This window comes from Muntiacus reevesi, chromosome 3, assembly GCF_963930625.1.
Source record: "Muntiacus reevesi chromosome 3, mMunRee1.1, whole genome shotgun sequence".
Lineage (NCBI taxonomy): Eukaryota > Metazoa > Chordata > Mammalia > Artiodactyla > Cervidae > Muntiacus > Muntiacus reevesi.
Window position 1 is genome coordinate 80,006,319 of NC_089251.1, and position 25,303 is coordinate 80,031,621.

General features: G+C 39.8%; 1 protein-coding gene across 6 annotated transcripts in view; it reads left to right on the top strand.

Annotated features, from left to right (window-relative positions):
* Positions 1–25,303, top strand: part of SLC8A1 (solute carrier family 8 member A1) — a 371,900-nt gene that overhangs the window by 282,223 nt on the left and 64,374 nt on the right. For all 6 annotated transcript variants that reach the window (XM_065929380.1, XM_065929379.1, XM_065929382.1 and 3 more), the window contains 4 exons: positions 2,658–2,761; positions 5,697–5,714; positions 13,162–13,292; positions 17,427–17,526. In XM_065929380.1, coding sequence (XP_065785452.1) covers positions 2,658–2,761; positions 5,697–5,714; positions 13,162–13,292; positions 17,427–17,526 — 353 coding nt within the window. The remainder of the gene's footprint in view (positions 1–2,657; positions 2,762–5,696; positions 5,715–13,161; positions 13,293–17,426; positions 17,527–25,303) is intronic.

Consider the following 25,303-nt stretch of genomic DNA (forward strand, 5'->3'; position numbering starts at 1 on the left):
AAGTGTCTTGATTAGGGGCCATTAGGTCCAGGAGACAGTAGTAGGACCCTTCTAATGCCCACCAGCATTTTCCCACACACGATCATATGATGCTGATGGCTTTAGCAGTGATGTACAAGTATAGTTTATGATTACAAGGCAGTAAGATGGAAATTAATACCTAAAATGCATAATTTGGATGACAAGGTAGATGTTTGGCAGGTTTTTTGAAGAATAAATTTGATCTCACTTTCCAGATTTATTTTAAAATTAAAAGCACATGTATCATCAATTCCTATATCTTCTTGTGCTTTCTCTAATATTTTATATTTTTTTGGATATTGAGGAATGATAAGATACCCTGGTGTAGTCAGAGCAGGCTGGTTATAGATATAAAGTAAATTGGTGAACTCCAGAACATAGTTCTGGAAGTTAGAAATTAATCACTATATATATATATATATACGTGGCTGGATTTTTGTCAGACTGTTGGTAGTTTTACAAATATCTAACTGTTCTTTAAAAATGATATTGCTTTAGTCATTGACAGCTGCTCACCCAGCCTTAGTATTTCAGTCTTTGCAGACAAAGCTCAGATAGGAAGACACTATCAGGTGTTCCAGTTCCTTAGCAGTGAGCCATTGGGATGTGAGTGTTATGGGGGATGTTCTTTAGGTGAGGAGCACGGAGGAGGTTATGAGGCTCTTTAGAACCAGAAGCAGTCATTTGTTCTCACTTAGCATTAGAGGCTGGGAAATTCAGAGAATTAAAAGCAAGTTCTACCTTTATTCTCCTTCATATGAGAAAAGAAAGCTGGTGCTCTTTGGCATGTGTAGGTCTAAATGAAACTTGAGAGCTTTGGTCAATAATCAAAAAAAAAATAAAAAAAGAGAGAGAGATCTTTATAGAAAACCTGGAAAATTCTACCCAAACTAAATAATGTGCATGACATTAAAACTGTATGTCTTTGGAAACTCATCATTTTTAAACCTTTATTCAGAAATATTCTTGGCCAATGTTACTGAACAAAAGCTATTTTCAAGAACAAACACGTGTTTGTGGGCTCTGAGTAAGTTGTAATACATGAAGTGATTAAACCCTTATTAATTAAAAGGTAACACTAGATTTCAGAGTCATCAAGGCTTAGGGAGGTTTAGATTTGCATAATATTTGCATTTGTCGTACCTGCCTGTCAATCACAACCATAAGACAACAAGGCGAAAAGTGCCAAAGGATCAATTACAGGAAGAATTCTTAATGAAATGTCTCAATGTATCCATGGAGTTTGCAAGGAGGGTAAAGAGTGTATTTTGTCTAAGGTGAAACTCAACTGTGGGAGGGAAGAAAATAGAACATCACTCCCCACCCCCACTTTAAGAGACTTTCATCTTTAGAGAGACAAAACGCAACTTCCCCTTGTGATCTAGGTGGAAAATCTGACTCACTTGAAAATGAGTTTGACTGTAGGACATTGGGTGGGGTAAGATATTTTATTTTGTGATCCTTTTATATATATATTTTAATAAAACTTTATGATGAAAATGTTATGTTTGGAAATACAGTAAAGCAAAATGAAAGCCCCACAAAAATGATCCTCATGCCTGTTATGAAGTGAGGTAGCCTCTGTTCATATTTTGATGTGGTTTACTGATTTGTATCACAAGAGTGAATTCCAGAGCATAGCTCAGACAGTCCTATGGTTAAGGTATTTACTTATAAATATATTTTTCTTTTCTTATTGTGATCTGTGTTTTTCTGCTTCCCACAATGATGATAAACCTAGTAGTACAAGAGCTGTATTTGACTAAAATAGTTCTGTGGCCCTGGGCAGGGGCGCTGTGCATTGGGTGACCTCTCTGGGCTCTCAGACCCATCCCACACCCATTCTGGAAGGACAGTCTCTCACAGTCCAGAAGTTTCTCAGTTGGCGTTTGTCTGGAAGTGCCGCTCGTTAACCTTGCTTTCCTCTTCTCTATGTTCCTTCTCTTCTCTTTCCTCTTCCCCTTGTTCGTCAATTTCTATTCTTCTCTGTTTCAGCAAAACAATATCAGTCAAGGTAATTGATGATGAGGAGTATGAGAAAAACAAGACCTTCTTCCTTGAGATTGGAGAGCCCCGCCTGGTGGAGATGAGTGAGAAGAAAGGTGGGGGAGCTGCTCCAGGGCTGAGCCCAAGAGCTTCTGCTGGCCTGTGCCACCCCTGGATGCCTGCACTCTTCAGAACGTGACTTACAATGCACACATCCCTCCACCTATGTAACAGGGCATAGATCTCCTTGGGGCTACAGGAGGCCTGGCCTGGAGCCCCATCAACCGGTGTGGGCCACTGTGCTTATTGCAGTCTGAGCACCGGCAGTGCAGTCAAGCTTCCATTGCTGGGAATGCTGGTGCTGATGCTGCCTACACCCCCATAGAGCCAACTGTCTGATTTCTTTTCTTAATTCGGGGTACCTCCTGGCTGCTAAATTGAAGCAGAAGGATTTGTATCAGTGATGGATTGGCAGAGAAGATCAGTGGGGGCCAGCTGAGAGCCCCTGGATGCCCTTTTACATACTCCTGGAGGCCCATGTGTGGCCAGCTCTCCTTCCATAACATCACAGTAACATGCTGCTTGGTGAACGCCTGGCATGAGCGTGTGACTCCAACCATTTGTTTTGCCTTTGTCTTGTGTTCCCACAGGAAGATCATTACCATTAGAATATTTGACCGTGAGGAATATGAGAAAGAGTGCAGTTTCTCCCTTGTGCTTGAGGAACCAAAATGGATAAGAAGAGGAATGAAAGGTGTGAGAGTATACAAAGACATACCAGCGAGAAATTGTACTCTTCTCTCCGTGTCTCCTACTCTCACACTTAACTCTCTCCTCTTCCTCGGCTTCCAAGTACTATACTTCCTCTCCTTCGAAGCTTTAGCAGTTTCATTTCCCTTCCCTATTTCACAGTGCACCAAGAGATGCCCCTTTTCTTCAGGAAGTGCCAATTCACCTTAATTGATACCAGATTTCAGAAACAGTGGAAGAGGGTTCTGTAATTCAGAAACGATGACATAAAAGAATGATTTCTGGGTTTAGTTTTTCACTACTCAGGAATCATTCAAAAACGTGGTTCCAGCTATTAAGCATCCCCTAATATGGTAGCAGTGGACACTACTGCATACATATTAGTCATGGTAGTTGTGTCTCATGGTAAATAATAGGAAATTTCAGAAGAATTCAATAATTAGTCTTTCTTAGTGAAACCAGTTTAAAAAAAAAAAAACAGTAAGAACAAAGATCTTTAAAGAGTAGCATTCGTTTTTGCATAGTATTATTCATATAATCAGATATGAAATTTAAAAGGTATAAAACCTATAGGCATATGAATTTTCTTTAGTAGAAAGGACATGATGATAGTTCATTAAGAACTTAACCCTTAATTAAGGCTGATTCTGCCTTATGCTTCAAACTTTTTCAATTCTTATTGAACTGACACATTTCTAACAAAGAAATTTTTTCTAAAAATAAAAAAATAGCACAAAATTTAAAATTTTTTAAATTTTGTTTAAAAACAAAATTTTAAAGCTGAATTTTATATCAGCTTTAAAAATAGTTTTTTTTAAATTTTGAATTATTCTAAAGGCTTCCCATAATTACCCTCTAGTAGTGAACATTTTAAAAGGAATGGTAAATTATATCTATAAAATGAATATATTACATATTGATTGCATTCAAACAATTGATAAGAACAGTTTAAATGGTTAAATGACCACTTTGCAAGAAATATTACTTTTTCATGTAAAGGAAAAGCCAAATAGAAAAGACTAATTCCTATATAGACCCAACATTTGGGGGAATTTAACTAATCTTGCTTTTATTAGAACATTCTGGCCTCTGAGTCCATCAGAAAAACAAAGTTGTCCTGACTTAATCTAGTTCAAAAAGGTAACAGGAGCCTTTGGAATGATGGAGGAGGAGCACTGGGGACCCATTTTAATGCAGCTTATTTAATACGCTCTATAGACAGCAGGTGGAAGAAAAAGACACTTTAGAAAATTGTGTTGATTTCTTACAAAGATGGGATCAAAAATGCCTCATTAACATACAGGAAAAAGCACTTAGTTCTAATTGTATTCCTCCAAAGAAGTGCCTTTTATCTCAAGGAAGAGCATCTTGGATACACAGCTCTTTCAATTGTCATTTTAGTAAAATATGCCTTCATATAAAAGCAAATTAAAATTCCTTGATAGTACTATCTGCTTTTGACACCCACCAAGTGGATCTGTGTCATCATAAGTAAAATAACTAAAAAAAAAAAAAAAAAAAAAAATAAGTAAAATAACTGACTTGTTTTTGAAAGTTTCCTCTAATGCCACTACCATTAGAAAACTGGTCCTGAAGAAATAATTGTAACATTCTCATCTGTAACTGTGGAAGTAATTTATTTGATACATTTAGGCAAGTAGATTTCACCAAGATAAAGTGCTACAGTTACAGTCTGAGTTTAAAGCACATAGCCTGTATGTCCCCTCCCCCCACCACAAGCCTTCCCCCGCTGACTTGTCAGTTTCCGTGAAATTATGTGTCCGCAAGAAGCGATGTGGCTGTCCAATTAGAATGTGCAGAAGTCATAGATAAGGACACACAAATAAGCACTAATTCCTGGCACTTAACTTTTGAGGATTTTAAAGAACCTAAGCATTCCTTGATGATCAAACTATCATGCATGTAGAACCTCCAGTGAGAAAACGTCACCTTGGGTCAAAACCTCATTATCAGGAGGGATGACCAAAATGAAATGTCCTGAGATGTTTTCTCCATTTTCATTGAAAGGTACATGAAAGGTACAATCCCTGAGATCCTGGATGATTTCAGACTTCTGTCTGTTGAATTCACTAACTCCCAGGCAATAATTTCATGAGGAACGCTCACTCAAAGATTTAAGATTAGCTTCATAAAATATTTCTTCTATATTTGGCAAACTAGATATATACACTGTGTGTAAACATATAGCGGACATGTTTTCTTAAATGTCAAGAAATGATATATAAAGTGAATTGTTTATATATACAATCAGTCACACCCATTTGCAGAAATTAGGGATTTTTTTTGGAAATAACTCCCAATGCCACATTTACTTGGCATGCACCATTTAGTAGCAGCTCCCTACCACTATAATCAGATCTGCCTGGATTTCTTTCTGCTGATATTCCTCTTACTTTCATTATTCATCTGGTCTCTTATTCTGTGTTTGTCTTTGTCTGTTTCCTTCACAGCCCTGTTATTGAATGAGCTTGGTAAGCATTTCATTTCTTCATTTCCTTTCCATTTTTCTAGGTTATTTTTCTTTTCTATCAGGTGCCACAGTAGCTTTCTGACTTATCTTTTATTTCTATTGATTTATTAACAAGATTGTTGTTTAGAGTGATTGGCCTCATAATTTTGTGGAAGTCAGATAGTTTACATTCCACTTTGAGTTTAGTATTACCTTTTTAAAAAAATCAGTGATTTTTTTAGGCATGCACAAGAATTAAATTTGTGCACTAAACATCATAACCTTAAAAGAATGATTAATGATTAAGTCATGAATTGATGTTTCCATACCTTTCTTAATTATAAATACAATTTGGGCAAGTCTTTGTACCTTGGATGGGTTGTCAGGTGGTCTGATGTCACTGGTATTTGTTATTTAGAGTGAAAATGAAATAAATGGTAACATTTATTTTTTTTTTTTTCTTTTTTAGGTGGCTTCACAATAACAGGTATGAAATTTTTAAGTCTAATGAACAAAATTTTATTTTTTACTATCTGTTCTCACCATGTGTTATTTACATTTTAAAAAATTATTTCCCATTTTTATTTCCTTTTAATGAAGGGAAATACCTGTATGGTAAGACAATTTTTTAAAATGGTCTTCATTTTCTCCCAGTTACCCTTAAATATCAAGTAAGAACCACGTCTTACTTACCCTGAATTAACTTTCAGCTGTGGTACACGGTTTGCTCTTGCTGACTTTACACATTTAATGTTTTACACATTAACAACGTGTGTGTTGTGTTTATTTATGAGCAAATTTGTATGGAGAACCTATAATTGGTCGTGTTTTGACACTGATCAATTTACAGAGGTTCACATAGTGCTGATAATGTGAGGGAACTCTGCTAGATGCTCCAGAGAGTACCAGAATAAATACAGTGATTGCTAGTTTCAAGGTAGCATAGGAGTTGACATCCAAGCCAACTCCCTGGCCCAAGCTCAGGATTCTAATCATAGATAATGTCCTATTGGGAGAAGACAAAGCATGCTTTCTCTCTGCCCACCACACCCATCTGAAAAGGTTGAGTATTCTTAATATGGTAATGAATAATATGTCTGCCATTTGAAGTGGATGACAAATGTTCTGTAAAAACTCAAAATGCTAGTTAAAAAATTTAAAACTCTTAAATTCAGAATGGTACCCAGCCACTGTTGATTGCATTTTTAAGCACAACTTTAAAGCTATTTCCTTATGTATAGAAGGGGGATATTTCCTTACAGCATCCTCTCTTTTGACCTTAAATATTTTTGCACACTTTCAAAATCATCCATGTAGATTTAGAGAGGGAAGTAAATATCCTAGTTTGTCTGAAGCTACAGGTTGAAGATGTCTCTAAAGTCTGTCCTAATGATTGTGACATTTTCCAATACAATTATGTAGATATCAATAGTCTAGTTATTTTTTTCTGAGACAAGATAGCTGAACAAAAATATTTAGAAAAGAAACATTTCAAAAATTCTATTTGAAAATGTTATGGTGGGGGTTGGGGTTAACTTAAACCACCATCAGTGTAAACTCATGATCAGGAAGTTTCAACATGATTCTGTTAAAGTGGAACTTTCTAGATGCATTCAATTTCACATGGGCTATTGCTCTCCACTGCTTTCTCTCCAGACACAGTGTTAAGTGACAAAATAATTCATAGGCTCTTGGAGACATAGAATTTGAAAAGGATAGAAACGTTCAACAGGGCAAGTGCTTAGAGAATTTCTTAAACCTGATTCGCCTGACTTTCTCCTAGGTCAAGTCTTCCCAGTTCTGCACTGCCAATGATGGTAGTTTTGAATCCGAAGACAGGAATGTACATTTACTTTTAAAACTTTAATCTTTTCTTTTTCATCTTATCATTTACTGAAGTCTTTTTGGAAATATTCTGATTCAACCACCCAATAAGTAACTGGTCCCTGTGTGCTTTGAGGAAGGTAGGAATACTATAGTATCTACTGCTTGGCCCTATGCAACCTGATGCTGAGACCTTAACAAAGTCTTTAGCAGTAGATAGACTCTCTTGTTAAAATGTATCGATATGTTTGGATATCTTCCTGTTTTATCATTGACTATGTCAGGATTTTGCTTTTAGGGGCTTCCTTCTGTATCACTTGAAGCATCTTTCTTTTTAGTAACTAATTTAATGGTATCTAATTTTCTTTTCTCAGAAATTGTTCATATCAAGTTCTAGAATACCTGACTAATAATATCTAACATTTTCTGTCTTGGATGCATTATGCATCCAAGAGGACAGAATCATGTCTTTCAAAGGTTTTCTACTATTTCATATACTTCATTAAACTATTTCTTATGGTTCAGACTTTAGTCTCCAATAGCAGTTTTTCTGGTGTTACCACCTCTTCCCAAAACTTGCAACGATGCAGTTAAAATGAGAGAATTTGCAGAGCCCTCTGAGGATCTCTACAGTGGTTTGTTCCTCTCACTTTATATGACGCTTCTTCTCTTGAACCAAGAATATCTGGGATCCACTCTCTATAGATACCTCTGGGGAAAGTTCTAAAATGTATGTCTACACAGTGAAAAGCAGCTGTAAGCCCTGAAGAGCTTTCCTTTGAAGTCAGTTTGAAGCTTTGAAGTCAAGGCTTTAAGACATAGGAGCAGTAGAGAAGAATTAATCTAGCTCTTGGACTTTGCCTGCAGGTTTATGCGATCTTTGCAGCTGAGTGTGAAAACCTAAATTTAAATCAGGATATATGGAAATTGAAAAAGTCATTTGGTCCACAACCTGGTGCCTCTATTTCAGAAATGTCATTAGTAGTGGACCTTAAATGCTGGGGATGCTTTTGGAACTTGCAAATCTTCCCCTGTTGCTGCTTATCTTTACCTCATTGGAAGGCCCTTGTTGGTGCCTATGATGTAATTCCCCGTTGACCCTGCAGGCCCATAACATTATAACCCCTTATGCATTATAACTTATTAGAATCTGGAAAGCATCTCTTATTCATTATATCATTTGATCTTCAACCTTATAGGATAAGGTTTTTTCTCACTTATAGGAGAAGAAATGAAGGTTCAAAGAGATTAATCAATCTGCTCCAATCACTCATCCAGGGCTCAGAGCCTGGCCCTCTAACTTTACATCCACAGCCATGTGATGACTGTTTCCAACACTTTTAATTCCTTCCTCACAACTCATACATTCCTACTTGCATCTTAATCTCGTTTCCATCCAGAACCTCCACAGTGTTTCTTAAATCGACCAGTCTGAATTCCAAACAAATAAAAAAATAGGAAGACCCCAAAGCAGGGAAATTAGAGTACGTTAATTTGGATATTTTTAATAAAATTAAGTATTTTGGCTCAGTTTGCAGAGAGAGGCATGTTTGATTCGCAAAACAGGCAGCTAAAATTTCTCTAATTAATTAAAAATGCATAATAGTCAATATACCTCTTTAAAAGTTACTCTTCCAATCATATTATGCTTATCATATGGTAGTCTTCATAAGGTACATGGCTTTCTAAGAAAGCCAAACTATGAAAATTCTGACAGTTAAACACACATTAGACACTCCAGTACTTGGGTTAGAAGAACAAATCCCCTTCAAGTTTGACTTCTCTTAACAGTTGAGAAAACTGAATCTGAAAGAAACACCTTGTCCAAGTATAGAGAGCAGGCATACGGCTGAGTTTGCACAAGAGTGTGAATCTTATGAGTCCCAGGTCAGTTATGGGAACTCTTGGTAGAAACCAACAGCAGGTGCATCTGTCAGTCAGATGAACCAGGGGTTGCATGAAAACCCTCAGCTAGGTAATCCAGCCAGGCATGGTGACGATGAAGCACCCTTGCAAAACCTGCCAGTGTATGCAACCTTTCCCCTTCAGACTGCCCAAGAAATAAAGAAGCATTGTTTTTGATATTATGTTACTTGATCCCCAAACAAACCTGTGATCTGGACAGAGCAGGTACTACTGTCTCCATGTGACATATGGGAAAGCTGGGGAAATGGCCTGCTCAAGGCCGTGTCGTTGGCACCAATAGGCTCTAAAAGGAGCACCAAGTGCTTTCTGTAGTTTGGTGATGCCTTTGGAAGCAGGAGCTTGAAGGACGTGGTTAGTACATCTCAGATGCCTGCGGGATGTGACTGCGTTCCTGTCTGGCACGTGTGCTTCATAGAAACAGTCTGGCTTGGCTCCTTGCCCCATTGACCTGCTTCTTCTGCAACCTGCAGAACAGTGACCTCTGACCACTCAATCCCCAGACTGACATTGTGTGTGCTGTATGCTTGGGGTGTGATGCTTACTAATTCCACAGAGCTCTGCTGGCAAACCAGTACCATCCATTCTGCTGACTTTTGCCTGTCCTTTTGCTAGGCCAGCCTGTCTTCAGGAAAGTTCATGCTAGAGAACATCCACTCCCCTCTACTATAATCACCATTGCAGGTACTCGTTTCCCCACGGGCCTTGAAAACCACAGTTAACCGCCTTCAAGTGTTTTTTGGGTCTTTAGATTTTCAGTTCAGTTCAGTCGCTCAGTTGTGTCCAACTCTTTGCGATCCCATGAATCATGACAGAATTCAGCCCCTGTTCCCACTGAAACATTGCTATACAATGCCATGGCTTCTCTGCAGTGGGAGGGGTGTGCTGGGTCAGCCACAAGACACCACCACAACAGCCCAGGGTGGGAAGCATGGACCTATAAAGGGGACTCCGTGCAGAGGCCTCCCAAGTTTCAGTATATTCCAGATTTCTTGCAAATCTCGCTTCTCAGGCATGGGTCTTTTATTCCAAGTATTACGAGGGATCTTTAAAAGCAAGCTAACTTTCTTCTTGGAGTCTGCCTTTCCTGCCTCCAGGCAACATGATGTTAGCCAAATACAAACAGATGACAGTGCATCTGTGGGGTTTCTCCAGAGTGGAACGTTGACAGGGTGACTGAAGGATGACAGAACTATCCCGTATCGACAGTAGGATTAGAGCCCAGTTTGAGCTCTTTCTCCCTTGTCGCTGCATCTCTGGATGACACGGATACCCGCTCTTCAGTTGTCACCATCACCCATCGCTGGCCACGGTGACAGGAGCACGCCCAGTAGGACTTCCCTTGTTTCTCGCATCCCACACACCCACTTCATCATGCAGCCCTGACTGCAGAGTTGTTCCAGAATATTCCTCATGGGCATAATTTATGGGCCTCTTTAGATTCTAATCAGAGGGATCAGTCAGTTGCTGCAAACTGCCAGGAGATATCTGCTCTCAGATTTCTCCCCTACTGATGATTTTATCCCAGTATTAGTTTCTGTCTTGTCAATACTGATTTTAACCATGGCCCTTCATTATGCATTTGATCTTTAAGTTGCATTGTTTTTTTAAGATCATCATGTTACATAATTTATTATCAACTTTTCAGTAAAATAAGGTGAGTTTAAAAATAGGTACAGGCATACATACATATGGGGCTTCCCAGGTGGCGCTAGTGGTAAAAATCTGTCTAGTAATGCAGGAGACATAAGACACGTGGGTTCAATCCCTGTGTTGAGAAGATCCACTGGAGAAGGGCATGGCAACTGACTCCAGTATTCTTGCCTGGAGAATCCCCATGGACAGAGGGGCCTGGTGGGCTGTAGTTCATAGGGTCGCACAGAGTCGGGCACAACCAAAGTGACTTGGCACACAAGCATACAAGCTTATGTACATATACAGATAGAGAGAGGGGGAGAATTAAATAGAGAATTTCTTCTATCTGAGAAGCCAAACTAAATTACAGCATGTGCATAAAGAAGGAAATGAAACTTACTTGACCATATTAAAATGAACTGCATTTGATCCAACCTTTCCCTGGTTGACAGTAGGATAAAGTGTGGCATTAAATTCAAGTCAAGTCCGGAAAAAGAGTATAGAAGAAAGTGATATAAACAGGGTGCCCTGCTTTTCTTTAGTTTGAAATCCGCTAAGATATTCTTAGATTTTGGTCATTCTCATACCTCTTCTGCATTCCTTCCTTTGGCTTCATACCAACTATACAGTTATGTACTTCATGCAATTTTTTGCCTCATGTTTTTACTTCACTAAATTTGTTTAAAAAAAAAAAAAACACAAAGCCAAGTCACTAACACTAATGGAAAGCTAGTATTTGTCATAAATACAAAATAAGGTTAAAAAATTTTAAGATGAAAATAGTTATTAACTTCTAGCTCTGTGCAATCCAGTGCTCTATGCCTAAGACGTATTTTCTCTTTCCTAAAGGATAGAAACCCTAATGTCAGGAACTAGTTACAGATGTAACAGCCCCCAAATCAGCTTGTCTTCATCATCAGAAGGACTCAAAGATGATTAAAAAGGGAATAACCCTTTTGCTCACTACATGATTTGATATCATTTACTACCATGTCCATATATTTAATAGCATGTTCCAAATTATTTCATTTTGTGAAATGCAGTTTAAAGTAATGCCACTGTATCACCTTTCTTTTGTAATTTCTCTATATTTTTCTATCTAAATCAATTTGGATCCCATTAAAAACAGCTTCCCATTTGTAAATAAACTGTTAAAAGGGAACATAGTAAATATTCTTCCCCTAATGTCTTGTAATTCAAATTAAAATCCAAGTGGCACTTTCACTTTCATATAAAATGCTAGCAGTGCCTCTAGCCCATCTGCTCCACGTTCTAGCAATCAACCACTGGCCTCGGAACTAGTTTCCTGCATCATTTGCTGGCGCATCAGATGGACCCACCATGGCACTGTCCCTCGGCAGAGGGAAGCCATGGGTCTTTAGAGGGGAAGGGAGTTGTGAACTCCTGCAACAGCTGATGCCTCAGTGCAAAAGGTGAGGAGTCTGGGCTACAAGTCTTTCCCACCCTGATCACTCCCCAGTCCACAGACTCCCATTGCAGGCAGTTTGTCTAGAAGGTTCTAGAAATGAAGGCATCAGGGCTGCAGTCTTTCTGTACCACCGATACTAGATCCTTGTTAACAAGGTCCATTCAGCTCAACTGTGAGGGGACGTGACCTGTCTTGTTCCACATCTGGAACCTGAAGGACAGGGGGCTGAGTGATTATAGGAAGAGTGTTTGTCCTTCACATGTGCATGGCCTTTTCAGTCTGGGATTTATCCTAATGACCTTCATACAGAGAGGAACCAACTGTGAGCTTCCCCTCATTAATGGGCTCTCAAGTCCATTAACATTTTCTTAGTACCCACTAGTTTCTCCTGGAGTGTAAACTGCTTGGTAGTTCTGGAAATAATTATGACCCCATGGTGAGTAGTATTCACTCCCTGAAGGCCTCACGCTCCCTCTTCCTTGCTTCTTTTAAGATTAACGTGATCAAGGTCCTCCCAACCCATCAGCTTTGCACGAGAGAGAGACAGCCCTGGAGTACAGGCATCTTACTAAATGGAGTGCTTGGATGCTTAGCTTCTTAACTTGCAGTAGAGACTCTTGGCAAATAAGAGGCTAAGATAAGAATTTCCCATCTATCATCTGTTTGCCCCTGGGGCATTTTCTGTTGCCTCTTGAAAGTAGAGAGGAGGAGACCGGATTCTTTCACCTGGCAGTTTTAACTATGTTTCCTCTTGGTCATGTGCTAAAAGGATGTGTACAAACGGCCAGGGGAACCGGCATCGTAGGGAACACGTGGGTGATTCCCTCATCAGAGACACCCTATGGCAGAGTTTTCCCCGGGATATGATCCTATCAGTTGCTTTTCCTGATCAGCTCTTTGGCTGGTGGTTAGTTTGTGGGATGTTATTATCCCTTGCTTTCACAGTGATCACTGACCCCACAGGTCAGGCATCTCTCCAGTTCTCCCCTCCCTGCAACATCACCCCAGGGACTTCTAGTAGGTCATCAGGACTTCCTTCCTTCTTGGTGTCCTTGTTTCAGGATCCAGGGATTTCCAAATAAAATGGAGTCCATCCTCAATCTCTTGCCCTTCCCTTTCACAGATGAATATGATGACAAGCAGCCACTGACCAGCAAAGAGGAGGAAGAGAGGCGCATTGCGGAAATGGGGCGCCCCATTCTGGGAGAGCACACCAGACTGGAGGTGATCATTGAAGAATCCTACGAGTTCAAGGTATGCTTATCAGCACTGCCCACCAGGAAGTTCATAGTGTCAGTCTATGCTGTATGATCCGTCCAGAGAGAGGAACTGGCTCGCTGATGGACAGACCATCGAGCAGAAATGGAATTCGAGAGTTGGGAGGGAACTCAGGGATCTTGTAAACTAAATAGCATTAGAACCAGGGTCTGGGGTTCTGGTTCAGACGCTGATCACTAACAGGATCCAAGGTGCCCTAAAGGGAGGTTTTGTCCAAGAGGACAGCAAGGAGAGCCAAAGATGGGCTCTAAGAGACTGTTATCTGTGGAAGAAACCATGCTTTGTTTGAAAGAGCTAGTCAATCTAGTAGAAGCAAAGCCTTGGCACTGCTAAAAATGAGGCTTTTGTTTGGAGGGAGGTTGGTAAGCTCTCCCCATGGAACATGCGATTGATAAGCTCTCATGTATATGTAGTCATCTTCTCAAGATCCTAGGACACTTGACTACAATCTGCAAGCTGAAGGTAGAGTGCCTGTAACCAGAGAGTTTGTCATCAGACAAAAAATTAGATTTCTAGTTCTCTAGATGAGAAAAGTCATTTTTCAGAAGTTAAGCAAATGGACCTTAGGGTGAGCTTAGGACTTTGAGGTGAAACTTTCCATCTGTTCTTAGCTGCTTACTGAGCCCTCATCCCAACTCCCATCCCATCTCACTCACATGGTCCTCCCTCCTAGAAGTCCCCCAGTAGAGGTGCACCTGCATTCTTCAGTGGGATGTGAAAAGGTTTCCAGAACTACACACCAGAGCTCAGCAGCATTTTCCCCACTTATTTTTGAAAAGCAGATTCTGCTTCTGTTTGGAAGACCAGAATGAAGAATCCAAAAGGGAGAATCAGGCCACCAACCTAGAAACCAGACCCCTCTGGATTGCATCTGGAGTTTTCATGGTTGTGACTTCTTTGCTTTTTGCTGGGCCTCTTCATTATTTTTTTTCTTTTAGTTCACAAAGGAAGGTGCCTGATAGGAGATAGGTGGAAAGAAGCATTTCTTTGCAAATTAAAGTGGCATTTAAAAGATAACGATGCAATTAAACTTTCCCCTTCAGGCCACCATGAATATATCTGTTAACTCCTTCTTTCAGCCATTCCCACAGAAAGAGCAGGATAAACACTGGGACCAGTGCTTTCTAGGCAGACCATCAGAACCCACCCGGTGTTTGATCTGGAACCTGGCCAGTTGCACACACATGACTGACATGTGCACATGTTCCCTGAGATTCCCGAGGCAGAGATATCTCAGCCTGTCCACGTTTGTGGACCACTCTGTTCAGGTGTCCATCTTCACTCTTCCTCATGTACCCGCTTTTCACCTGCCACTCATGGCAGCAGAGACCCTACAGCTTGGCATATCTGTAAACACTAGTTCCCCCATCCTCCCAGGGCTTGCCTGGGAATTATTTTGTGCCCTCTCTCTTCTGGAACAACCCTGAGCTTTCCCCTTCCATGCACCCATGACCAGGAAGAGCAATCACAGTCACTTCCTGTAGGAAGAATTGGGTTGGGTATGGCAAGGCACAGTCTTCTAGGCAGCAAAACTTTCTTGGGTTCAAAGCTCTTTATGGTAACCACACCAAATGATCCAAGCATTTGAAAATCACCCAACACTCTCTCCATAAGTCTAGTTGTTTGCAATACTTATCTTTCTAGAATAGTTTCCAAAGGACATGTCCTCCCATGTCCTCAAGAGTTCATCAGTATGGTTACTGTCAACACTGAAGGGCACCTTGGGTTATGTTTCTGAAGTGCCTTCAAGTATTAATGTTGGTATCATTTTATTCTCTTAAGAATTTTTTTCTAGACCTTAGCTGTGTTAAAGAACTTGTTCAGAGCCCTCAGAACTGCATTAAAGACCCAAATCTGGAATCCCATCTAACAATGTTCAAGCCTGCTTTGCCCACTGGGTTCTTATTTACTATCTTCTGACATAGTACTGGATTTTCCTAACACCCGTGACTGAGGGTGAGGTTAAAACAATTGCTCACAGTCTAGTGCAGTGAAGAGCTAACGATGGACATTTAGGAAATCTCCAGGCCATTGTCAATGGGAATGCTCAAGTATAAAATTTCAAATTCACCTTATTCTTTCATCTCCTCCTATAGGTCAAGAGAGGACATGTATGTAAATTAAGTCCTGGGAAGAACCCAGGCTATCTCATAGTCCCCTAGGGTTAACCTGAACTAAAGTTTATGATCTACCTGAGGTTTTACATATATATATACATTTCAGGTTTAGTTTATCTTAAAACTTAGCTCTTTAGAGACATTCCTGAGGCAATATTGTTTGAGGTATTTAACTGTTAGAGAAGATTCTCTTGTCAGTTACTCATCTCCCAGGTGATGGGATTCTCAGCCTTGGTTTTAGAATAATGAGGGTTCCTTTGGAGAGACCTGTCCCAAGTTTCCATCATATTTAGGAAAAGTCAAGGTCATTTCTTGCTACCTTCTACAGAGAACTTTGAATTGGCATCAACCATGACACTTGGAGGACTTAACAAGATTGGCTGAGTCGAGAGAAAAGTCAGAGGCTTGTCATGTGCTTCTAGTTACGGCAGTCCTGATGATGACAGCTATTATCAGGGGCACTAACAGTTTTAGATACAAAGCTGGAGGCTGAAAGGTCACCACCCTAAGGAGAAACAACCTGGCAAAGAATGATGTTGAAAGTACAGAGTGGGCCAGTTGGAGATGGGCCCTTTCAGGTTTATTATCCTCTGAATATTTTGCTTCAGTTCCAGTGACAGTTGTACTAACATACTTGACATTCTGATGTGGCTTTGGCCTTCCAGATGGACCCTTCAGATCACATTTCCCTTCCTTTTGATTAACTGATAACATGATCTCTTTCTCTCTCAAACCTTAGTCAATTCAGGGACACTGCCTTAAACATGTACAGGTTTTGACCTAAGACAAATGATAATGTGTTTTCTGCCTCTTTGCAATGAGTGGGAATTCGAGGAAGCTCTGACAGTAAGTGTGGGCGTGTGGTAGACTAGTCGGGTGGTAGTCTCTTTGGGAAGAACGGCCTCAAGTCCCAGAAGTGACCCTTCTCCTTGCAGTTGCTGTGATTTGTGGTAGTGCTTTGGGTGCATCTGCTTCCTTAGTTTTCTTGTGAATGCTTGGCTGCTCCTGTTGTTCCATGAACTGACATTTATGTGGAAAGCTAAGAGTGCTAATTGTACAGAACCAAGCTTAAAACAAAAGTCTTATAAAAAAGAAGAAGAAAAAGAAGAAGTGACTCAGTATTAGTAGAACAGTGGAAAATTTAGTGCAAGGTCATTGCAGTTGCCATAAACCACGGGCCCCAACCTCCAGAATCTAATGCCTGATGATCTGAGATGGAGCTGATGTAATAATAATAGAAATAAATGCATGATAAATGCAATGTGCCTGAATCATCCCAAAACCATTCCCACCCCAGTCTATGGAAAAAAATTGTCTTCCACGAAACTGGTGCCAAAATGGTTAGGGGCTACTGCCCTAAACCACACAAATTGACCTTTTCTTGGCTTTTCTCATTTGCAGCAGAAGTCAGGTGAGATGAATTCTCTAATAGCCACTAGTCTTACATAATCAGTAGCCAAAGAAAAATCCATTTATTGATGACCATACAGCAGCAGTCTTGAGACTCTGGTGTTTGGCTGCATTTCATTGATCAACAAAAATATAGTAAGAATAGATTTCAATTTTGTAATCTCTCTGCCACTTCTGGATGTTCACTGATAGATAATACTGAGCAGGGCATAGATAAACTCAGTTGCAGACAGCGCACTCTAGATGAAGCCAGGAGAGAAGCAAGTTCATGAAGCATCCAAGAGGAAAGGATGGGCTTTGCAACATCCTCTATTCTAACCACTGAGGCTATTCTTCCTTGGCCATTAGGCATTGAAGGAGGCTTGTATTTGCTACAAAGAAGTTTCCATTTCAGTATGTTTCCAAGTCAGGACTGTGCTTGTTTGTATAAACATAACAGTGTTTGATGTCAATACTGTTGTTCTGAGCCTAACATCTGCTACCCTTTATATAACTCTGGGGTTTCAAAATCAACCAGGTCTGAGATTTCCTGAGGCTTTAACCAACCCAGTCGTTATTATCTGATTCTTTTCAACCTTTTTAGAGTACCGTGGACAAACTGATTAAGAAGACAAACCTAGCCCTCGTGGTTGGGACAAACAGCTGGAGAGAGCAGTTCATCGAGGCGATCACTGTCAGTGCTGGTGAGTGCCTTTCTATGAGTATTATGAATGATAATGTCATTCATTACAAGCTTACTTTTCCTGCCATAAACACTTGGTCTATGTCAAAGCACCAAAGATTCTCTGTGATGAAATTAAAAGAGAAATAAATGTATTTGTAGCATATATGCACATTTTGGGGACAAATTTAGAGTTTATACATGAAGTAAATGTCTTCAGACAGAACTTCCTTCTCTGTCTACATTGAGTCTCTCTCTCTGGAAATAGACAAGATAAATTTAAAGCCTTCACATCTCAAACTCATGGATAGCCAATCACAGGGCTTTGTCTGGTAAATTTCTTGAGAGCAGGAGAAGTGGCCAAGTGTAGGTCAGAAAGGAAGCAGCAATATCATTGTTGAGCCAGGGTGATATGAAGACCCTTCACCGCCACCATCTGCATCATTTTAAACTCTCTTCAACAGTGTCTAACATTAAGTGTTTGCACTGGCTCTGGATATAAAAATAGAATCACATTCTGTTTCTTCCTGTATACGCAAAGTGCAGAGTTTTATTTAGGAAAATCCTGCAAAATGAAGTGTGCTGCAAACACAAGGAGCCAGACACCTGAGGAAATTAAATTCAGGAAGATGTATCTGTTTCATGTATCGCCAAGCCTTGTCCATTCTCTGTGTGATTGTATAAAGGTGGAGGAAAGCCCCTTTCAGAGATTCAGGAAAGTACCACCATCATGGTTTTCAGGTCTTCTGCTGCATTTCCACTGGTTCTTTCTCTTTAAAGATCCTTTTAGGCTCATCCTCTACTGTTACAGTGAGTGAAAAAAACTAGAATTTTCTAAGTAGTGATTCCCAGACTGTAAAATATGGAAACAGCGTCACTAGCGATTGGGTCATGACTTCTAACACAACCCTCTCTTTCCAATCTGCCAGAGAATAATTTGACAGATCTCCCAAATACTGTGGGAACAGAGGGTGGTAAAGGAATGTTTGTGCCTGTTTATTAATAGTACTGTTTATAATCACACTTTGGTTTCTTGCAATGGAGTCCGCAGTAGAAGTTTATGAACAGTAAATGATGAGTAGTTGCGTAGGGGAATAAATTGAAATTTACACATAAATTCTAATGGAGGTGCGGGACTCCCTGTGTTATTCTTTTCGAACTGCAGTCACAAAATACCAGAGACTGGGTGGACTTGTAAACTGCAGAAACTTAACTTCTGCCAGTTCTAGAGGCTGGAAGTCCAGTGTGAGGGCCTGGTAGATTTGATGCCTGGTGAGAGCCTGCATCCTGGTTCATGGACAGCTGATTTCTCACTCTGCCCTCACATAGGAGAAGAGATGAGGGAGTGCTTCAGGGTCTCTCTTTTTTAAAAAATTTACTGCATTATAGTTGATTTGCAATGTTGTACTAGTCTCAGATATACAGCAAAATGATTCAATTATACACATACATATATTCATTTTCTTTAAGATTCTTTTCTCATAAAGGTTATCACAGAATTTTGAATAGAGTTCTCTGTGCTCTGCAATAGGTCCTTGTTGGTTATCTTATATATAGTAGTGTATGTATATTCACCTCAAGTTCCAAGGGCATTAATCCTATTGATGAGGACTTTATCCTGATGATTTTATCATCTTCCAAAGGCTGCACTTCCATATACCATCATATCAGGAATTAGGTTTCAACATACGAATTTGGGAGGGACATAAACATTCACTCTCTAGAATTCCCTCATTATGGCTTGTATTTTTTTCTGTAAATCTAAGATTAATATCTGAGGCATGGGAGTTATACTCCTTCTCAGAGAGAATACAAGCTAAAAGGACAAAGATAACTTGAATAAGACACTATTGACAAGGCCAGTGGTGGAAGATATTTTAAAATAACCAAATTATTTTATGGTCTTTGACATATCAGAATTGAAACATTAAAAGCAGCATAAGCCTTAATGGATCATTTCTAATAGTTTCCACATTTCCTTTGGCTGCAGATGTATGAGCATTTAAATGATGATCATGACCTGGCCTTATTCATTCATTCATTTTTCTATATGTCAATCATCATTCTTGGTGCAAAGGATATGACAGTGAGTAAGACAAATATTCCTACCTACATGAAGCTTACCTTCTAATGCAGGAGATAGCAGATAAGTAAAATAAGAAGTGAAAGTGTATGTACAATGATGAGCTTATCATCAGAACAACAAAACTGTGGAGGGGGATAAGAAGCTTGCCTAAGGGGCTGCATTGGACAGTGGCCAAGAAGACACAGTCCATAGACTTGTCACTGCTGAATTTGCCTTTCTAGCAGTGGGTTGGTTTTGTGTTGATTTATCGGCACATTTTCGTAACTTTCATGGCCTAACTATGGTAATGGCAAAGGGTGGTTTCAAACAGCAAAACTGATCATGCTGCAAAGTTGTATTTTTGCTCCTGATCAGAATAGGTATACAGAGAAACAACTCTAAAGGTGCTAAGACTTTCTTACTTTAAAGGGGAAGATTTTGGTTTGACAGCCCTTTCTTATGTTGAATTAAATCCTCTTGAAATTTCATGAGGTCAGTATTATGACTATCCTGACCTTTGGGAGGAAAAATCTGAGCCTCTGAAAGGCAACTTGGTTTTGGAAAGTAGCCCAGAGCCCTGATCTACCAAATACTAGTCCAGCGTGCTGTCCAGAGCTCTTGAGAGAGAAATGTCAAAGCAAGGAAAACTGGTCCTCCCCTCTGGCTCATGACTCCCCTTGGCTTTGTCACCACTGCTGAAACTGTTTTCAGCACTTAGATGATGGGACTAGGTCCCCTCACATCCTTTGACGAACTGTTGATGAATGAAATGCAAAACCTCTCAAGGATTCTTATTTATCATGTAATGTATTGTGTTTAAGTTTCTAAATGTATGCTTGGGAACAAGACAAAAATTGCTTAGAAATTTGCAGGCTGCTGGGTAAAATTGACCTTCTTTACAATTTTGAGACAAAATATCAGAAAGGCAAACTGATAGTTTATAGGCATTAAATTACATGAAGGGCAGTTAGGAAGCTCAATAGTTGTCATTATGATTAAATTTAGGTCTCTAAAGAATGTTAATATTCTTGGGTTGTTAAATAGACAATAAAATTGGTAAAGCAGCATTTCTTGACAACAGAATTTTGTTGAATTTTAAGATTTCATGGCTAAATAGTTGAGAATCTGAAAGAGTTGCCTGATTAAAAATGTTAAATTGCTTTTAAACAGCTCTACTGAGAGGTTTTTTCCCATGCAATTTTCTGTGCAAAATTGAAACAATCTATCTTCCTAAACAAAAATAATAATTTTATAAATTGAATTTTGCTTGTGTTTCCCACTGATTATATTTAAACTAGTTTCAAGGCAACCCCCAGCAGTCTTTTGGTTCTGGGGGTTGAACCCCCCTACCTTCACTGAATTTCATAGCTCTGTCCCTAGATCTCCTAGGACCATAATGTTTCTGTAAACCAAGTTCTTGTAGTTCAGTATTTGAAGAGTTAAAGGACTCATTTGATTCCAGGGACTAGAAGGGGATTATACAGTCATGTCCCTGAAGTTCTCCTTCTGTCTTTCCCTGGATAGACTACCAGGAGTGGTGGCCCGCAGCACTGAGGTGCCCGTAGAAATTGGCAAGACAAGTCGAGTACCATTAGGTGGTATGAGCTGTACTGGCAGATGTATTTCTAAGGGAACCCAGCATTCACTGTGTGTCCAGTTTAAATTTCCCCCAAGGCCACCTTCTTCCTAGTGTCTCTACCAAGACAGGAATGAAAGGTTGGCTTTAAGAAATCATGGATCAGCTGGGCTACGAGGGAGAAATGTGTCAGGAAGAGGGCAAAGGTTATTTGGGTAAAGAGAAGCAGAATGCCAAGGCCAATTCCATAGCCGGCACACTGCTGTTCTTCCCAGCAGCCTTGCGCTATGGTGGGGTGAAGGGCAGAGGGGTGACAAGCCTGGCTTTGGAGTCAGATGCGTGTTTGTGTCCCAGACCTCCAACAACGTCCTGGTTGACTCAAAGAGGATCGCTGTTGTTTGGTCACTCAGTCAGGTCCGACTCTTGCAACCCCATGGACTGTAGCCTCCCAGGCTCCTCTGTCCATGGGATTACCCAGGTAAGAATGCTGAAGTGGATTGCCATTTCCTTCTCCAGGAAATCTTCCCAACCCAGGGATCAAACCAACATCTCCTGCATTGGCAAGTGGATTCTTTAGCACTGAGCCACCTGGGAAACCCTCTAGGCAGATTATTTCCCCTCTAAATTTTAGTCCCCTTATGTGGAAAGTGGAGAAAACAGCTCCTCACTCATGGAGTTGCTATAAGGACTAATCAAGGCAACATGTATTTTCACCAGAACCAACTTTTGCGTTGGGATACCACGGTTGGTTATTTGGGAGGCAAATCATCTTGAATATTCTATGATAAAACTCTTAGAGGAAAACATAGGCAGAACATTCGATGACATAAATCAATGCAAGATTCTCTATGACCCACCTCCTAGAGTAACATAAATAAAAACAAAAGTAAACAACTGGGACCTGATTAAACTTAAAAGCTTTTGCACAGCAAAGGAAACTATAAGCAAGGTGAAAAGACAACCCTCAGAGTGGGAGAATATAATAGCAAATGAAACAACTGACCAAAGATTAATTTCCAAAATACACAGGCAGCTCATATAACTCAATATCAGAAAAACAAACAACCCAATCAAAAAGTGGAGAAAGGACCTAAACAAACATTTCTCCAAAGAAGACATGCAGATGGCTAGCAAACACATGAAAAAATGCTCAACAATGCTCATTATTAGAGAAATGCAAATCAAAACTACAATGAGATATCACCTCACACCGGTCCGAATGGCCATCATCAAAAAGCCTACAAACAATAAATGCTGGAGAGACTGTGGAGCAAAGGGAATGCTCTTGCACTGCTGGTGGGAATGTAAATTGATACAGTCACTATGGAAGATGGTATGGAGATTCCTTAAAAAACTAGGAATGAAACCACCATATGACCCAGCAATCCCACTCCTAGGCATATGCCCTGAGGAAACCAAAATTGAGAAAGACACATATTTCCATTGTTCATTGCAGCACTAGATGCAACAACCTAGATGTCCATCAACAGATGAATGGATAAAGAAGTTGTGGTACATATACACAATGGAATATTACTCAGCCATAAAAAGGCAGATGAACCTAGAACCTATTATACAGAGTGAAGTAAGTCAGAAAGAGAACTATAATATCATATTCTAATGCATATATACAGAATCTAGAAAAATGGATCTGAAGAATTTATTTACAGGGCAGCAGGGGAGAAACAGACATAGAGAATAGACTTGTGGACATGGGAAGAGGTGGGGAGAGGGTGAGATGTATGGAAAGAGTAACATGGAAACTTACATTACCATTTGTAAAATAGATAGCTAACGGGAATTTGGTGTATGGCTCAAGAAACTCGAACAGGGTCTCTGTGTCAACCTAGAGTGGTGCAATGGGGAGGGAGATGGGAGGAAGGTTCGGGAGGGAGGGGATATATATATACCTATGGCTGTTTCATGTTGAGGTTTGACCAAAAACAACAAAATTCTGTAAAGCAGTTATCCTTCAGTTAAAAAATAAATTTAAAAAAATAACCAAATTTTGTGGAAAGGCAGTCAATTCAGTTTAATTACTAAAAAGGCTACGTGACTAAAAACACTATTGATCTTTTCATTTTATATTACACATGAGATAAGAAAACTGAGATTCAGAAAAACGACGTTACTTGCCCAAGAAGTCAGAACTGGTAAACGTCAGTGCTGGGGTACATGTCGGCCTGAGATTTTCTTCTTTGTGGAAGTGCACACACTCACTGCGCCTGAGAACTGAGTACACACTCACCTGTGCACACGCACATAGAACGTCCATATACATACTTACACAGATGCACACAGGCCTGTATGTGTGCGTACAAATATGTGAACACAGAGACACCCATATATAAAGATGTGTATGCATACAGACATGCAAAACACAGGCACACAGAGACTGGCACATTCTTTGGCCTATATCTTTATTCTTTTGGGTAACTGAGGAGCAGATTGAAATATGAAAGTTTTTTTCTTAATGTTTGTTAAATCTCCTTAAGCTCATATTTCTTTAAGGAAAGGCACCTGTCAGTTCCCTCAAGGACAGAGGAAGGTGTTTGTTTCCCTGGATGCATCTGTAGCCTTCTGCCTGCTAATTGGTCACTTTCTTTGAATAAAGCCAACATATTGCCCTCTCTTTTACCTGATCATCTTAAGTATCCAGTACTAAGGCTTCCTAGGTGGCTCAAGATTATAATCAGAGACCCTATGTCAGTTAAATAAAGAGGTGGAGGGGTCATCATCTCCTGAGCCTACCAACCCAGTATGGAGACTGGCTCAGTTTGGCTGACGCTTATGCCATCAGTCCTTCCCCATGTGTTATATAGAATAATAAGTCCACTCAGATAAGTTGAATTGTTTAATGGCAAAAGCTGTCACCTCAGTGGTGCCCCTGAACAATAATTCACTTGACAATTCTGTCAACCTGAAGACTGATCCACTCTTAAGTCCTAAATAATAAATAATAAAAATGGTACCTCAAATGAGTTTCCAGGGTTGCTGTGCCATCTGGTCTAAGCAAGAATCCTTTAACATCTCCTCTATTATTGAACATCATTACTTAGAGACACTCTCATTACTTAATGTATAACCCGTGGGTCATATGAAAATCCTATTTAAGCAGTTGAAGAAACAAAAAACACTGCTAGCTCAGATTTCACACAGCATTAGTTTGACTGTGAGGCAATCAGAAAAAAAAAGGGGAGAGGCTGTTAGGGATTGGGGATTTTCTTTTTGTCCTATTTCTTGTGTGACTATAAAGAGTCTTAGTTATTCTTTATCTAAACATAGAAGCTGACTGAGGTTCATGAAAAAAAGATGAAGTGTCATGAGAAATAGTAGGTACAGCTGCCTTTAAAGAAGTTGGTCAAAAAACTGTGTATGAAATTTTGGCTCACTTTCTGCTTGAATAATGCTATCCTATCTACTCTGTCAATGAAAATAATCAAAACAATCTATAATTAGAAAAAGAGGTTTTTTTTTTTTTTTTGGTGCTCAAATGGCATTTACTAATAAAACACCATAAATCATAAAAGTCTTTCCAACTTTTTGTTTAAGATGGGAAAACTTCTTACACAAAAACATAGAGCAGATCTAAAACATGAATATTTTAAGAGTTGCTCTTACTGAAGAGAGACTGTAAGACCTGGAACCCACTTAGTGACCACCTTGCTACATGTCAATCAGGGGACACAGTTGGAAAGATTAATTCTGGTCACTACAGAATCCACCAGCCCTCTAATCTTCAATTTGTAAATATGGGAGTGAAACTACTGTTGGTAGAAGGCTTCTGCGGATCTGACAGAAGTTAGATCAGAAATAGCCCAACACTTATAAGAACAATGCTTCCCAAACTTTAATCTGTATGTCAATCTCCCAGGGATCTTTTTAAGGTGTGTATTCTCAAAAGCACTGGGCGAGGTATGAGATTATGGATTTCTAACAATTCCCAGGTGATGCTGCTCCTGCAGGTGCCTTGATTTACCTCTGTGTTTGTATCAAAAGCTCCTGGTATTTGAAAGAGATGTTTCGTACCTGTGCTTTGAGAGATATGCTGTGGTCAGCTCCCCTTAACAGGCTCTGACCTAACTACAGGAATGTGCCTGCACAGAAGAGACTAGAGTTGTCTGAAAGTGACCTTTGCTTCTTTATGATGCTAAGACC